At 39.8% G+C, this 16,292-nt stretch overlaps 1 protein-coding gene across 1 annotated transcript; it reads left to right on the top strand.

The window, feature by feature from the left end:
* The first annotated feature begins 973 nt into the window (after positions 1 to 973).
* Positions 974 to 3,132, top strand: LOC124371012. Its single transcript, XM_046829322.1, has 3 exons — positions 974 to 1,141; positions 1,270 to 1,431; positions 1,543 to 3,132. Exons 1-3 carry the CDS (start codon positions 974 to 976, stop codon positions 3,130 to 3,132), a joined length of 1,920 nt encoding a protein of 639 aa, XP_046685278.1.
* The last annotated feature ends 13,160 nt before the right edge of the window (positions 3,133 to 16,292 follow it).

The raw sequence follows: 16,292 nt of genomic DNA, 5'->3' as shown, positions 1-16,292 counted from the left end.
TAGTAATTTCTTTCAATTAAAGTAATTATTTGTCCTTATTGTAAATTAGCTTTAATAAACATTATTAATTGTAACTAATAATCGTGTTGCTTATTTGTAAACCCACATAAGAATTATTTAGTTTGTAAAAACGTAACAATATAGATATTTTGCTAAAGAAATACTAGTAAAAAAGTTGTCTAGGAACAAATGAAACCCTTTGTTTAGATAATTACCCATTTGAAGTAAAGAAGTGACAACTTTTTGAACTAAGCCAAGTTCCCGTTCCTGTTCTGTACCTTCAATATTCTTGGCACCCTTATACCATGGAAATGCCACACCATGGAGTTATAACATCGCATAATACCCATAGTTTTATCCCCCACCTGTGATGTTTTTGTGGCATGTATTGTCTTAGCCCAATACGCTTTTTCGTGCCCACTAGTGACTCATCAATAGATAGTGCTTGGTTGCAGGCGCGGCTCCAGGGGGGGGGCCACGGGGCTTTTGCCCCCCCCGAGAATCAGGCTCGGATGGCAAAAATTAGGCATTTTACGCGAGACTTAGGACCTAGAACAGAGAGCGCCAAAGCGCGTGGCGGTCGGGCGGTCGCGCGGTGTGCGGCCAGCGCGCGCGCGCGCTTGGGGGCTAGCTGGCTTGGCTTGACACGAGACACCTCTCTGTTGGTGCCGCGGCCGTCGCGTCGCGCCCGCCTCCAAGAAGACGCCGCCCTCCCCCTGCCCTGCCCCAGCCCCGGCCCGGCTCGGCTCTGATATTGACACCGCCCTCCCTCCCCGCGCGCCCTTGCCCTTCGACGGCTCGGCGGGCGGTCGCTGCTGTCTCGCGCTCGCGCTGGACTGGTGGCTGGTGGTTGTTTTGTTTTGTTTCATGCGTTCGTGTCGTGCGAGTCGGTACTTGTTTGCAAAGGGCAGTGCAGTGCTTGAATCGTATCGTAGAAAGTTGTGCGTCTTCCTGTGCTGTGTCGCGCTGCGCTATGGGTGTCGACGTGACCCAGTGGCGGGCCGCCGTGGGCACCCACGCTGGAAGGGTGAGGCCAGCGGTGCCTGTGGCGAGAACGCGGTATGGCGCGGCATCGGGATGCTACCCCTATCGGTTCCCATCAGACACAGAACCCTTGGCGATTCTCAAGGCGTTGCGCCAGGTAAGATAAGATTACTGTCATCCTTTAATTTCTTTGCACTGATAACGATAACAGGAACGGTACATGCAAGCATGAAATAGAAATTTTAGATATTTACGTGTTGCTTTTTTTGTTGTTTCCTTTTGTAGCACCACAAGTTTGGGTTGGTCGCAGAGTGCATCTTACCTGCAGACTCTCAAATGCGGAAGGAGTTTTTTAATGGGCTCGTGGGCTTCTTGCTGCTGTTGGAGGCAGGCATCGAACGGAATCCAGGTCCTGCAGGCGACGATGAGAGCAGGGATGAATCAAAGGTATGTAAGGACAAGTCGTAGTCCTACCACGCGCGGGCGCTTTGGAAATAAATACTCTGATTTTGTGGCCATATTTTTTTATTTCAGTGTTGTTGTTTTTTTAAATTTCAGGCGAAGCGTTTAAAGTCTGCCAACTCAACGACGCGCCGAATCGACTCCTTCTTCAGACCAGCTTCAACCTCAGTGACAGGGCCATGTACGGAGTCGGTGCCGGCCCCGGGCAGCTCTTCATTTTCGTCTCCGATGATGTCACCGTCGCCTTCCCCGTCACCAACTCCATCACCATCGCCAATGCAGTCGCCCTCACCAGCCCCCTCATCAACTATCAGCGACCCGGAGCCAACTCAACCCATCGGTCAACCTCCTGGTACCTCCAGTGCTTCTTCTTATTGGGTTGCGAATGATATTGGTGATTGTATAGGCAAAGGGGAAACTATTTCTGATCACAAAAAGTACCAATTATTAGAAAATCCTTGGCGGCCACCCCCTGATTATGATTTACCATTCAGTTCCACCTCTATGAAAAATAAAGATGGGACTTTAAGGAAAAGATATTTGAACCAAGGGCACTTAGATAAATATCGTTCCTGGCTTGTTCTTTCTCATCGTGATAGAGGTCTGTACTGCAAGTACTGCGCCTTGTTTTCAGTGAGCGGTAAAGCAGGTCATAATAAGGCTATGAGGTTGGGCAAACTTGTGAGTGAACCACTTACTAATTTCAAGAAACTGGTGGGTAAGGATGGTCACTTAGATTGCCATGAAAGCTTGAAATACCACAAAGAAGCTGTTGAGGCTGGCAAAGAATTCATGCTAATTTACCATAAGCCGGAACTTCAAGTTGCAAGCCGAATAAATCAGCAACGCGTCGATGAAATCAAAAGCAATAGAGAGCGGCTGGAACCAATCATCAGGGCTTGCATGTTTCTTGGGCGGCAGGGTTTAGCTTTTCGAGGTCATAGAGATGACGGTGAACTGTACCCTGAAAAAGATGAACTATTTCGAAAAAATGTCAACAGTGCTGTATGCAATCAGGGAAACTTTAGAGAAGTACTTAGGTTAATGACGCAATCAGGTGATGAGAGACTCAAGCGACATCTGATGACTTCATCTGCCCGGGCAACGTACGTGGGGAAGAATACTCAAAATGGCCTTATTAATTGCATTGGTGATGAAATTCTTGAAAGTATTTTACAAAAAGTACGTAGCGCAGAGTATTTTGCAATAATGTTCGATGAAACATCGGACATATCACACAAATCTCAATTGAGTCTAGTCATCAGATACGTTACAAGTGCAGGGCAGGTCCACGAAAGCTTCGTAGGATTCATTGACACATTTGACGACATTTTAGAAACAGAGAAAAAACAGAATGAAGCAGAACAGGATGATGAACAGGAAGAAGAACGAAGAGAACCTGCAACTGAAACAAAGTTAACAGGGGAAGCAATAGGGCTTATCGTTATACGCATGCTGCAGAAGCTACGACTGAACCTTGACAAATGCATTGGAATTGCAACAGATAACTGCTCTGTAATGGTTTCAGAGTTGAAGGGTGCGGTGCAAGAGATACAGAAGTATGCGAGAAACGCCCTTCGCACTCCCTGCTTCAGTCACAAATTAAACTTGTCCCTTTCGAAGTCAAATCAAGTTATCAGCATTAGAAATGCCATCGGAACGATGAAGAGCTGTGACTTTTTTTGATGACTCTCCTAAGAGAAATACGGTTTTGAAAACTAAGCTGGGTCATCAACTGTCAGGTCTTTGCGAGACAAGGTGGATTGAGCGCCATGATGGTGTTCTACAGTACACAGTGGATTTGCCTAAAGTTATCGAGTGTCTGGATGAAATCAGCGAATGGGCCGATACGTCTTCATCTAGTATGGCTGTCCAGCTCCGCGCAGCGTTGACAGACCCCTTTTTCCTTGTGGCTGTTTTCTGTCTTAGTGATGTTCTCGCGACCACCTTGCCTGTCAGTAAACTGTTACAGAAGTCCTCACTCACTTTGGACGTAGCGACGTCAGAAATATCTAACCTTGTGTCGGTTTTGTCTTCGCGCCGTGAGAATAATGTTGAGCACTTCAAAGGCATCTGGAAGAAAATCGAAGACATGACCAAAATTCTTGATGTCGTCATTCGAATTCCAAGAAGATGTATCCGTCAAGGATTCCGAGATAACTATTCAACGGACTCACCGCAAGAGTACTTCCGTCTAGCCGTCTTCAATCCTCTCCTTGACTTCATTGTGATGGACCTTAAAGACCGATTTCCACCCGAAGTAATACAAGTATTCAATTTACCTTGGCTTCTACCAGAGAATATGCTAAGTTCTGCGGCTGACTTGGACCTAAAACAAAAAGCCACACAGTTTGTAGACTCATTTTTTTCATTGTTGCCTTGCAGTAGTCCTGAAATGGCAAAACTGCAGCTCAGCGCCGAATTGGAATTATGGTACAGTAAGTGGTCGAGAGGGGATCCAAACAACTTACCAAAGTCAAAGTCATCTGCAGATGTTCTTCAATCTTGCGATAAGGAGGCATACCAGTTAATTAACCACCTCTTAGTTATTTTGACTACCCTCCCTGTGAGCAACGCAACCCCAGAAAGGTCATTTTCAGGATTGAGGCGTCTTAAGACGTGGCTAAGAAGCACAATGCGCCAAGACCGCTTAACTGGATTGGCCCTCATGCTTACGCACAGAGATGTTAATGTAGATATTGAAAAAGTAATAGATAGATTTGCTAAGACGAGAGGTGGTAAGCATCGGCTAGAATTTGCTTTGGATTAATTAAGCTTGACAGTGTAGTAGTAGAAATTGGAAATTCGATATGTTATGTTTTTAGAATTGTTCATGAATAAAATACTCTTATTGCACTGTACCATTAATGTGCCCTCATTTTTCTTCGTGTAAACACTTCCCCATTCCCTGTTTCTCATTTCACGATTTTTTTGGGTTTTATTGCCCCTGTAAGTAGGCAACCTGCACGGTTTGCCCCCCCCGAGAAGTCATTCTGGAGCCGCGCCTGCTTGGTTGGGGGTATAAGTGTCGGAAAAGCCTATTGGCATGATCTATAATTGGTTGAAACCGACCACAAGGTCTGTACCCGGGTTCACCACGTTCTTGTAAATTAGACACATCAAGGATATGGAAAAAATCAATATTATTTCAAATCTATTTCGGCTCATTAGTTTCATAAACCAGGAGGTTGACTGAGATGTCTTAGTGCTCCAATAATTTTTGATTGTTGGTTTTCAAAGGAGCCCCAAATTGAAAATTATGCCCAAAAAAACCTTCATTTTAGGAATTGTTATGCTAACCCATTCCTTAAATCTGCTTTGTGGTGATACAAAGCCTGAATGAGTTTCCAGATAACTGGTAGCATATCTGTTTGTCTCCGTAGCAAATGTAGCTATCAAATTGGTGGTAAGGAAAAGTTTTAAATACATTATTGGTTTAGAGTTTTGAGGGGGGGCAATGCTTTTGGCCTGATAGTTCCGCATGTTCAAACGTGTATTGAAATCCAGGATCTTCGTTTTCAACTACTTCAACTACTGGATCACCTCGTGCTGTAGTTTCCCCACGATTATCTGTTGTAGCTAAAACTCTCCAAGGCTGATGTCCTGTGATAGGTCTGCGCCTTATCCTGATTGGATTGTCATGTATCTCTTCATCAGAAGAAGATAAATCATTAAAACAAGGCCTTGGTCTTATATTAATTTCAGTTAGGTTAGGCAATGAGGGGTTGGAAGCTCTAGAGCTTCTTCATCTGATAATAATAAACTGCCAAAATCAGACCTTTGCATAATCAGTGGGTTCGGCAATGTATATCCACGACAACCTGTAGAAGTAGATGGTTCGTCTGGATTGTAGGTTGGGTCTACATCAGAATCATCTACTATGTCATCTGATCAGGGCCGGATTTAAGGTGTTTGATGCCCATGTGCAAAAGAATCTCTGCCCCCCCCCCCGACCACAGGAACTGTAACCATATTGTTTTATTTGTTGAAATTTATGTGATAAAAATCATGTTTGAAGTATGTGCATATAATTACTGACGTATTGAACTAGCTAAACTGATAAATAGTTACAGTAAACTCTCGATTATCCACGAAGTTTACCCGTGAATATAAATACCCTCGTGAATGCTTATATAGAAGAACTGGCTGCTAGGCACCACATCGCTGTCCTAGATATGAACAGACTGCAGCGGAAGCACTTCACGAGGCACGGGATGCATCTCCACACTAGAGGGAAGTGGCAGCTGGCCAGACTCATCGTGGAGGCTCTTGACGGGTTGGGCGCCTCGACTGCTGCGGCCAAGAAGGCTGAGGTTGCTCCTGACACCTGCACTGCCGTCCCACGTCCCACCGCTGCTGGCGCCGCTGCCGCCGTCACTACTGCCGCCGCCACCACCGTCACCGCGAACAGACTCTCTACAGCTGACTCCAGAGCCCCCAATGCCGACTATTTGAGTCGTCTAGTATTAAAACAAGACACATCACTTAAACCAAATTTTTTAGGAAACAAAAAACTAAATTAATTCTTTGTTTTAATAATTATATTCTTTTATAATTTTTTTTATAGTTGTTACTGATATAGTCAAATATTTTCCAGAAGTTTCAAAAGTTTATTTGTTTCATTATCTGCTTTAATAGTTTTTTTAATTTTTGATGTGTCTTAGTTTGTTTTAATCCTAGAACACTAGCGCTAATTGAATACCCGTTATTACTAGAACTACGTAAAACTGACGCGTGCAATACAAATAGTGATATTTATCCTTGGTTTACCATAAAAATATTAATATTTATTTTCTGTTTTGTTTTTATTTATATTTTTATTTTAGAACATGTTTTTATTTTTATTTAATTTATTTTTTGAGACAATACGTGTTTGTTTAACTCCTGAGTACGCAGTTCAAAAACTTTGCCCGTTGCACGCAGGTGAGAGCCGCGCTCACCATACGAAAACAGCCTATTATGAGGTTATTTATTACTCATATTTGTAATAAAACTATTTTCTATTCATTTAAAGTCTAGAAGACAGGAAATAATTAATAAAATATTAATATATGATTGAAATAAGATTTTTATTACTGAAAAGTAAAAACACATGTCAAATCTGGAAATTATGTTTCATATAGTTATAAAAAGTATAGTTCTTGTCTAATGAGTGTTATTTACCATGTTAGAGTCTTTGTAGTAATCAGGTTGACCACCTTGTTCGCCATGACAGTTAGTGCAGGTAGTCAATGCATGTTCTCCGCAGACTGGAACACCATACACTGCACATCGACTCTGTTTTTCGATTTTTCTTTCGAGGACAAACACTGCACTTTCTTCTCGTCTGATTCAAAGTTGAATTCTTATGAGAGTTTTTAGTTCTGGATTCAACATAGGATTGGACAAACGTGTCACTAGATGATTTCAAACAAGAATTTAAACAAGATCTTTCAAAAAAGCACGTCTTGATACAACTACTCCATTGTTGGTTTGGTAGATGATCTGACTACTCAATACTGCTATGTCCATCAAAGAAAAAATATAGCTAGTGGCCATCTATTAAGACGCGTTTACACCGGAGCTGCATCACGTGTTCCCGACTTTTGTTGCCGACTTTTCAAAAAGCGCTAATTTTGGCTGCAACAATGTTTTGTTGCCGACAGATTTGGCGTGTCTGCAACACGATTTTTGGTTTCCACCGAGTGTGGAAAAACTGCAACTAATGTTGGAAATTTTTTGTTGCCGACAAAAGTTGCAGTACAATTAGCGCTGCAACAAAAGTTGCAGACATCCCCCGCACCGCTCCCTCCCAAAACCTGCACCATGTGACTGGACTGGCCGCCGGCGCCGGTGTTCACTTCACTCGTCGCCGAGCCGTGTGTTTGCAACCAGTATTGTTTGTGTCAGTGCCAGTGAGTGACTGTAGTAAGCACAGTTGTATTTATTTATATGGAGTGGTCGCGATAGACACTATATCGTTGATAGAAAACTACAGAGATCGACCAGTGCTGTGGAATCCTACATTGTTCGAGTACAAAGATAAAAACAAAAAAAATAATGCGTGGGCTGAAATTGCAGAAGAATTAAGAATTAACAAGGCAGAGGCTCAAAGTAAAATGAGAAATGTAACAACACAGTACTACAGGAATTAAAAAATGCAAAAAGTGGTGCAGGAGCATCCAAAAAAGCTAAATGGTTTGCATTTGACCTGCTGCATTTTTTTAAGAGATAAGACAAATCCTCATCATTCTCGTGAGTCAGAGGAAATACAAATACAGGTAAGGAAAACATTTCTACTGTAAACGTAAATTTATTGCCTTTAAACAACAAGGACCACATCTTTTATTTTTAACATAAAGTACACTACAAATTAAAATTGACAAAACAAAATATACAGCATATATAACCTTTTACATTTAGAAATACATAATATTCCACTTTATTGATACCTGAAAAGGGACAGTTTCATGAAGTTTTATTATTAACACTAACCAACAAAGCTTCTGCGGCACTCATTTCAATCTAACATAGTTTTGTATGACACTCCATCGACGCTGCACTGCTCATGTACCCTACCAATGTTTTTGTTGTTGGGTCGAAAATAACACGGCTTTTAGCAGCAGTCTTTTTGCCAGGGCACTGAACCTTCATCACTTATGAAATATGCACTGAACTCCTGGCGAATAGCTTTTGCAAGTCTAGAGGGCTTTTTGAGGACTTTTTTCAGTTTTAGCATTGTTCCTGTCGGCATTCCATCAACCCTCCACTGTCCAGGTACCAATGTGTTTGTTGCTGTATCTTCAAAATCAAATGTCCCATGTGGATTGTATGATGCACTAGACGACTGGCTTTTGCGTAAAAAGTTATGCAAATGAACGCACGTCAGCACAATCTGTTCAGCTCTTTCTGGCTCAAGGAGGAGTGGTTTGCTTAACACTCTGAAAACAACAGACAGGATTCCAAATGCATTCTCAACCACTCTCCGTGAACGACAATGGCGGTAGTTGAAGATCCGTTCTATACTGTCTTTGTCGTGAGATCCTGGATACTGTTTCAACATATATGGCCGTAGTGGGAAAGCGTCGTCAACTAACAGTACATAAGGCACAGGAAAACTTCTACCAGGCAGGCAGGTACAATTGGGAAGGTGTAAGCTTGAGTCTTTTAGCATTTTGTTTAACGAGCAGTGGTCAAACACTCCGACGTCGGATATTCTCCCTTGATATCCCACTGATACGTATATGAAACAGTAATTTGCATCGACAACGGCTAATAACAGTACCTATGCTAAAAAATCCCTTATAGTTGAAGTAGTCACTTCCTGTGTTGATGGGACCTTGTAGCATAATGTGTTTCCCATCCATAGTGCCAATGCAGTGGGGGAAATTCCACAGCTTGTTATATTCATCAGAATGGTGTTTCCACTCTTCTTTAGTAGATGGCAACTAAAAAAAAACACACATTACAGTGTATGGAGTAGTGCCAAAAACTTCAGTGTCTGTTTTTGTGTTGCAATAATAATATTTTCATTATTCTGTATATGACATCCTCATTAAGCATAACAGAATTACATTATCCTTACAGTGTTTTTGGTTGCAGGACATTGAACAAGAACAAAATAATGATAATGTTGATGACGTGGGGGAATCAGGCCGAAATAACGAAACGCCCTCGGAGGTGTCTGCCGATGCTCCTCCACTTCCTGCAAATCCTACCCCAACATCTTCAAAACGACCAAGAAAAAGTAGGGCTCTTAACCCCATGGCACAAGAGGCTTATACAGTAATTAAGACGTTAGGAGAAAAGATAAATACTAAAGACAAGTTTGAAGCATATGGTGTTCATGTCGCGTGCCAATTGCGAAAAGCCACCAACTTACAAGATCTGGCAGTAGCGAAGAAGAAGATTAATGATGCTTTATTTGATCTTGAAATGGCCACATACAATAGACAACTCAATCCAAGTACACCGTCTCCCTCTGTGGATTTCCGTTGCAGCACACCTGGTTCCAGATCGACTAATTGTACAGAAACCTCATCAATACACGCACAATCTTCGACATCGACCTCTGGAAATCCTAACTTACAGATAACGATGAGGAAGAACTTGAAGAATCTGTGTCAATTTTGTCTGGAATGTTGGGGAACCCTGTAGAGGATTTCTATACACAGCTATAAAATCTTACTGAAATGTTTAACGATACTTTGTTTTTATGGTTTTCAACACTTTTTTCAATTATTAGTTGTTTAGGAGTACACTCATAAATACAACATTATATAACTTGTAACTGTACTACCTATTGGTTTGGTCTTTTCGTGCCTACCATACATCTACAGAAGGGCAAAAATATTGTTGGTCCATTATTTTAAATTAAAATATTTCAAAATATACTATTTGTTGTGTGATTATTAACAACTTTCTCAGGTGGTCTATTCTACATTCTTTTGAAAATACTTTCTTACTTAAGAGACATTTGTTACAAGAAGGTTTTACTCTACACCATATCAGAACATAACCTACGTAAGTAACTTGTGTTTTTAAACTGTATATAAATCATAAAAACTTTTCTTGGATAACTACCGTATAGAATTAAAATCCAAATCTGATCTCTTGTATCTTCGATGTTGTTAGTATTTATAATATAGAAAAATAAATGCACAGTAACTAATTATTTTACAAGAAAAATAACTATAAGCATTTTTAAATTGTAGTAGGCTACTTACAGTCATGTGCAAATTAATCTGAACAGAGAGGTAAATTTGGATTTTCGGCGTTGGGCAACCTGCAGATGTGGTGTTATTTCTTTTGTACATGTGATTCATTGTTTCTAAATCACTACAACACTTTTTGAGGTTATGTTTATGTTTGCACATGGTTAAGTGATATTACTGTCTTTGTGTCGTAATTGTTTAACCTTCCGATTATTTTGGTGAGTTCTTGGGTTATTTTCGATATAATTTTATTATGGATCTAACTCCTAGGAAAAGAAGCAAGATTGTAACTCTGCATGAACACACTTTTTTGACTCAAAGACAGATTGCTGAACAATGTGGTGTTAGTTTGGGCTTTGTAAATAATATTATTAAGTTAAAAAACGTAACTGGATCAATATCTCCTAAAAGAAAAGGGTTTTGTGGAAGAAAAAGAAAAACTACAACCAAAGATGATGCAATTTTGTTAAGATATAGTAAACTTCACCCTGAAAAAAAAAAACAGTTTTGATCTTAAAAAAGACTTAGAAGGTGCTGGGGTTCATATTCATGACTCAACAGTCAGAAGACGTCTTTTGGCCGTTAACAGAATAGCCAGAAGGCCAAGGAAAAAAACAACTATTAACAGCCGCTATGATGAAAACACGGTTGGCTTGGGCCAAAAAGTACAAATTTTGGAAAGTTGAGAATTTTTTAGGCTTAGGCCCTTTGGTAGCAATATCTGGAATGATGAACAGTGAGAAATATATCCCTATTCTACAAAGCAGAGTGATTCCTGAACTTAAAAACTAGAAGCTGACTATCACGTAAAATATCCTGTGTTTCAACAAGATTTTGCACCCTGTCACGCATCCAAGGCAGTTAAAAAATTCATGGATGAACAGGGTATTTTGTGATTAGAATGGCCTGGAAACTCGCCTGATGTCAATCCAATAGAAAATCTCTAGTCCATTTGTAAGAAAAGATTAAGAAAAAAGGACTGCACAACTAAAGAAAAAATGATTTCAGCCCTAATTCAGGTTTGGTTTCATGACCTTGAAATTCAAGAAATGTGCAAGAAACTGGTCGATTCAATGCCAAAAAGACTTGAAATGTTAATACAAGCAAAAGGAGGCCACATTAAGTATAAAATGTATGCATAATGTGAAAAATTATGTAATTAGCCTAATAAACGTTTGTTTTTAACTGAAATTGGTTTTGTTCAGATTAATTTGCACATGACTGTACTTTCACGTTATCCTCAAGTTCTATTACCGCCTCACAAACCTCTGGCACAAACAATGACATTGTACTCTTTGATATTTTGAATAGATAACTTAAACTGGTACGGTATATGAATCTCCACTTGCTAAAAATCGCAGGGTGACTGCGAGTTTTTCTTGAACTGGAATAGCAGCTCTATAATTGGTGTTTTTTTTACAATCTTATGTCCTATCATGTTAAGTATTCGAAATCACTGCTAGCCATTCTTAAAAAATTCTTCACACTTCCGTCCGTCTTTAGTTCACCTGCCAAGGGGTCCCAGTCATCTTCCTTTAAATCCTTTAATAGATCAGTTCCACTGTACACACTTCTGGCTTATAATGAGGGCCTTACCCAGTACCTACGGGGTGCATGTTTTTGAGACAAAATGACACAGCACGCTGCTGCCATAACCACATCCTCCACTTCCACGCTCGCCATCTTGACTGGGCGAGTGTTGTGTTTCGCCTTTCTGTTTCAGATAAAAGTTGTTTGCAATAAAAAGTTGGCAACAAAAAATTGCAGACAAATGTCTGCAACTTTTGGTGTAAACGCGGCTTTACACACTCGTTATACCGAGTACTGCTTTCGTTTCTGTCTACAACATCTACTCCTCCTTTGGTTTTGTTGTAATAGGTAATTATTTCCGGCTTGTTGTTGTCTCCTGAAGCAGGGTCAATAGTATCCGAGTAATGCATTGTGGATGCTAAGATGACATTTCTGTTTCTTTTTGGAACATAACTTACAAGAGTAGCATACACTTATCAGCAAGAAGAAACATACTACTTTTTTATGGCATTTTCTTAGTTTCTACAAGCATTGGAGTGATCTCTACCCTGTTCTTCAACTGTTCCTACCATTGTAGTTCGGTGGTTATGCAACAGATCTCTGGCAAGTGTAACTGATGTGAACCAATTATCACATGTAATATTTCTACCTGTGTTTCTATGGATTCTATTAGTCGTTTTACTACTGACGAGGGACTATTGTCTATAGAAAAAGGCCCCACAGGTTGTACTCCGCAGTAAACTTCCATTTTCACAGTAAAGAAGTTTTCAGAATCAACTAATGAATAAAAACCTTTACACCATATTTGTCCGGTTTGCTCGGAATGTATTGCTTGAACGGACATCCCCCATAAAAACCAATAAGCATCTCATCTATTGTACAATTAGGTCCAGGGCTGTATGCACCCATACATTGGCGTACAGAGTCTTCAAATAGTTGTCTTATAGGGGCTAATTTGTCCGTTTTGTTTCTTTCCTGCCTGTCGTAGATGTTGTCAAATCGGAAAGCTCGCAAAAGAAGCTTGAACCTGTTTATAGACATGACCAGTCTAAAGATTGGCGGGGAAAGCATGCTTTTCTTTCAAAGATCAGACAAATTCACTTTTGATGATTTCAGAACACCTGCGTAGTATAACATCCAAAAAATGCCACCATTTCTTCTGAGTTTGTATTCAAGCAATCTCTTTCTCTGGTATAGTTCTGCCTGACTCTTTCTATGAACCTATTTGTGTTTTCAACAATATGATCTATAATTTGATTTGTGAAAAAAATGTTCCAAGAGTCAAATGCGGACAGTGCATTTCTTGCGTTACCCTTCAAACCTGGAGCTTCCGTCACTATATTTTGTCGCCCTCTTCTAACTCTACGATTCGTTTCGAGACAATGAAGCAGCCATCTTGTAACACCGTCTTTTCCAAGAACAAAAGGAATTATGTTTTCTGCATGAATTACGATACCTTGAGGTTCTTCAGCTTCATTTTCTGATGCCGTGTCATGTTCACTAAATTGTTCATAAACTTCTTCTTCTTCATTGCTATCCATAGGCTCATCCACTAAAAAATGGCCGTCTTCTTCATTGTCACTTTCATATAGCCAATGGTTGATGAGCATTTCTTGCTCATGGTTAGTTGCCATACTCATAAATATAATAATGTCACTCCAGGAGAACTTGATAACTGATAAAATATCACTACATACCACTTAACGTCTGAAAACACAAAAACACACATATACCACTAAGCAGTTTACTTGTTCAGTGACAGCCCGCTACTGAGTGGCGCGCTCACCATAGTGAAGAACAATGGGAAGGGGTAAAGGTGGTGGAGTGGGGGAAGGAAAAACCCGTCTGTTTGGCGTTCTAGGAAGGTACACTCAGCCCCAAATAGTTTCGCCAACAAATACAGGCGTACAGTCAAAATAACACACGTGGGTGAGCGCTGTGCTCACCTGCGTGTTCTCAGGAGTTAAATATCATACAATACATTGTTTATTTTGCAACAGTTTAGTAAAACTAAGGGAACCTAGCATTGAAACATACTTGTAATTAATTGTTTTACTTTAACTAATAACTATTTTTTATTTAATATTCCTATTACTTTATTTACTACTTAATAATTTTTAAAGGAAATAAATCTCTTTTTTTAGTTTTACATATTCCTTATTTTGATTTAAATAATGGAGTAATTAAGTTGTATAACATTATACACAAATAACTATTGACTTAGATACAGTAAAAGGTAATGTTACTTTTTAGAAAAATCGTAATGTTTACTTAGACATTTTATGTTAGTTCTTAGTAGTTTGTGCACAATCTGGACATTTTTTTGTTTGGTGTTCACCACAAATGACTTTTCCACAACTACAATAAGTACTTGACATTCTCTTCTTCCAATCACAAAAATTGCAGTATTTTCTTTGTCCTTGCTGTGGAACAACTTCCCTTCTGATTTGGTCAAGTCCCAGTACTTTGGCGATACTGCCACGCAGTTCACGAGATAAGTTCGGTTGGCTTAGCCTTTGCCTCTGCAGCTCCTCACACAGCTCTTCATGGAGTTTGATCATAAATGTCTGTCTTGACAATGCCTTCCCATCATTTACTCTAAAGAAGTTGTGTGTATATAATATAAGCATTAAGAACAGCTATGTTCAGCATATTATAAAAAACACAGAAAGGCCATCTTTTGGTTTTTCGACCACAGTTCGCAGACTGGCATAGTTGGTCGAAAGTGTCGACACTACCTTTAGTACTGTTATAGGTCATTATGATCTCAGGTTTACCTGAAACTTCATTTACAGCTGATCCACCATGCATTGTTGATATTAATGTAACCATTTTGTTACTCTTTGCTTTATATGAAACAGCAGTTACATCATCATGAAATAAAAACATGCTGCTCCCCACTTGGCGATCCTTGTAGTGGACATCTTTGAAGACATCTGGCAATTCCCTTTTTTTTATTGTGCCCACGGTTGTTAGGTGATACTCATTCAGTAGGTCCTGGGCCAAACGCACGCTAGTAAACCAATTATCAGTGGTTACATTACGGTTACTCCTAGCAATCATCCCTACTAATCTCTGGTCAAAATTATCTGCAATCGGCGCAGGAAATGTACCCTTTCCTAAATATGGGATAGCATTTAGCATATATTTTGAACTATTGTCACACATCATGACAATTTTCATCCCATACTTGTAAGGTTTGCTGGGTATGTACATGCGAAAGGGGCAATTGCCCCTAAAACCCACCTACTGCTCGTCAATCGTTACATATGAACAGGCTTTATAGTGTTTCTTGCAGTTTTCTACTAAAATTTTCCAGATTTCTGAGATTGGTGCTAACTTGTTATCCTTTTTTCGTTGATCTCTTGTTGTTTTATTGTCAAAGCGGAGACAGTCTAATAGAAAGGAAAATCGACGTTCTGACATGGTTTCACGGTATTTTTCACCTGAATATACTGGATCAAACAACATTTTAGTTGTCAAATGGTTATCTTTTAATATGCCAGCTAGTATCAACAACCCAAAAAGTGCGTACAATTCATGTTCATCCAAATCCTTTAGTGATCCATCACCAGGATTTTTGTAAAGAACCCTTTTTTGCGCAATTTCTTCATTGGTACACGTTATTATTATATGTAAAATATCCTTAGAAAACAGCAGCTGAAACATTCTGTTGGAGTAACAACGTTTCAAGCAGAAGCATTAGGCCCTGGTCTGATATGGATTATGTTTTTTGAAGGTGTTTTTCCAGTGCACAATTCAGATTTAGTATTCCTCACAAATCTATATTTACCTTCAATGGTGTCAACATCTGGGACAATCACTATGCCATCAGGTTTTAAACCCTGTGTTTGTTTTATTTCTGGCCTTGTTATTTTTTGAGATACTTGCTTCACTGTCTTTGTCTTTCTTCTCTTACTTTGTGGATTTTCAATATCACGCTCAATGTTTCTTATTGGATCTGCAAATTCGTCATCCTCGTCAACACTCAAAAGTTGTACCGAATCTTCTGGAAAATACTCGGGATCGGCGTCACTGTCATACTCATCAGAACTTGCATCATCAAATTCTAAGACATCTTCATCACTTACACTTTCTTCCAGTGCACCAATTATATCTTCCTCCAACAATGCCCTTTTTTCGCTCATTTCAGTGTTTACAGCCACAAATTAATAAATAATTTATTATGTCCTCAATAAAAAAACCATCATGTAATACAAGGACCACGCAAAACGCACGTGTTGTACACAGACGCCACTACTAGAGACACGCCTGAATGACGTGTTAATATTTACTACAACTACTAGAGCTACGTAAAGTTTACGTACTGTGAAAAGAACCAGCGAAATAACTGCGCAATAACCGAACGCAAGCCACAACACACCACGCCGTCTCGTTGGGGACTGACCGAGAGAAACACTGCTGGAGGGGTGATGGCTTACGGGGAGGGGGAGTGGATAAGAAACAAAATGGCGGAGGCACACGTCAATTCGACGTACGCTAGTATTCTAGGGTTAAAACTAATTGATGTATCTTGTTTTGCAACTTATATATTAGATATGTCTTATTTTGAAAGTAACATTTTTGATATATCTGGTTAAAAAATACACAATTTAATAGTCA

The sequence above is a fragment of the Homalodisca vitripennis genome, unplaced genomic scaffold (genome assembly GCF_021130785.1).
Source record: "Homalodisca vitripennis isolate AUS2020 unplaced genomic scaffold, UT_GWSS_2.1 ScUCBcl_669;HRSCAF=3189, whole genome shotgun sequence".
In the NCBI taxonomy this organism is placed as follows: domain Eukaryota; kingdom Metazoa; phylum Arthropoda; class Insecta; order Hemiptera; family Cicadellidae; genus Homalodisca; species Homalodisca vitripennis.
This window is presented reverse-complemented; position numbering and strand designations above follow the sequence as displayed.

What these genes read in the sequence shown, in the direction of transcription:
- LOC124371012 (XM_046829322.1), top strand. Translation starts at nt 974, where the DNA reads ATGGGTGTCGACGTGACCCAGTGGCGGGCCGCCGTGGGCACCCACGCT. An exon ending in TTCTCAAGGCGTTGCGCCAG is followed by an intron (nt 1,142 to 1,269) that starts GTAAGATAAGAT and finishes TTCCTTTTGTAG; the next exon opens with CACCACAAGTTTGGGTTGGT. An exon ending in AGAGCAGGGATGAATCAAAG is followed by an intron (nt 1,432 to 1,542) that starts GTATGTAAGGAC and finishes TTTAAATTTCAG; the next exon opens with GCGAAGCGTTTAAAGTCTGC.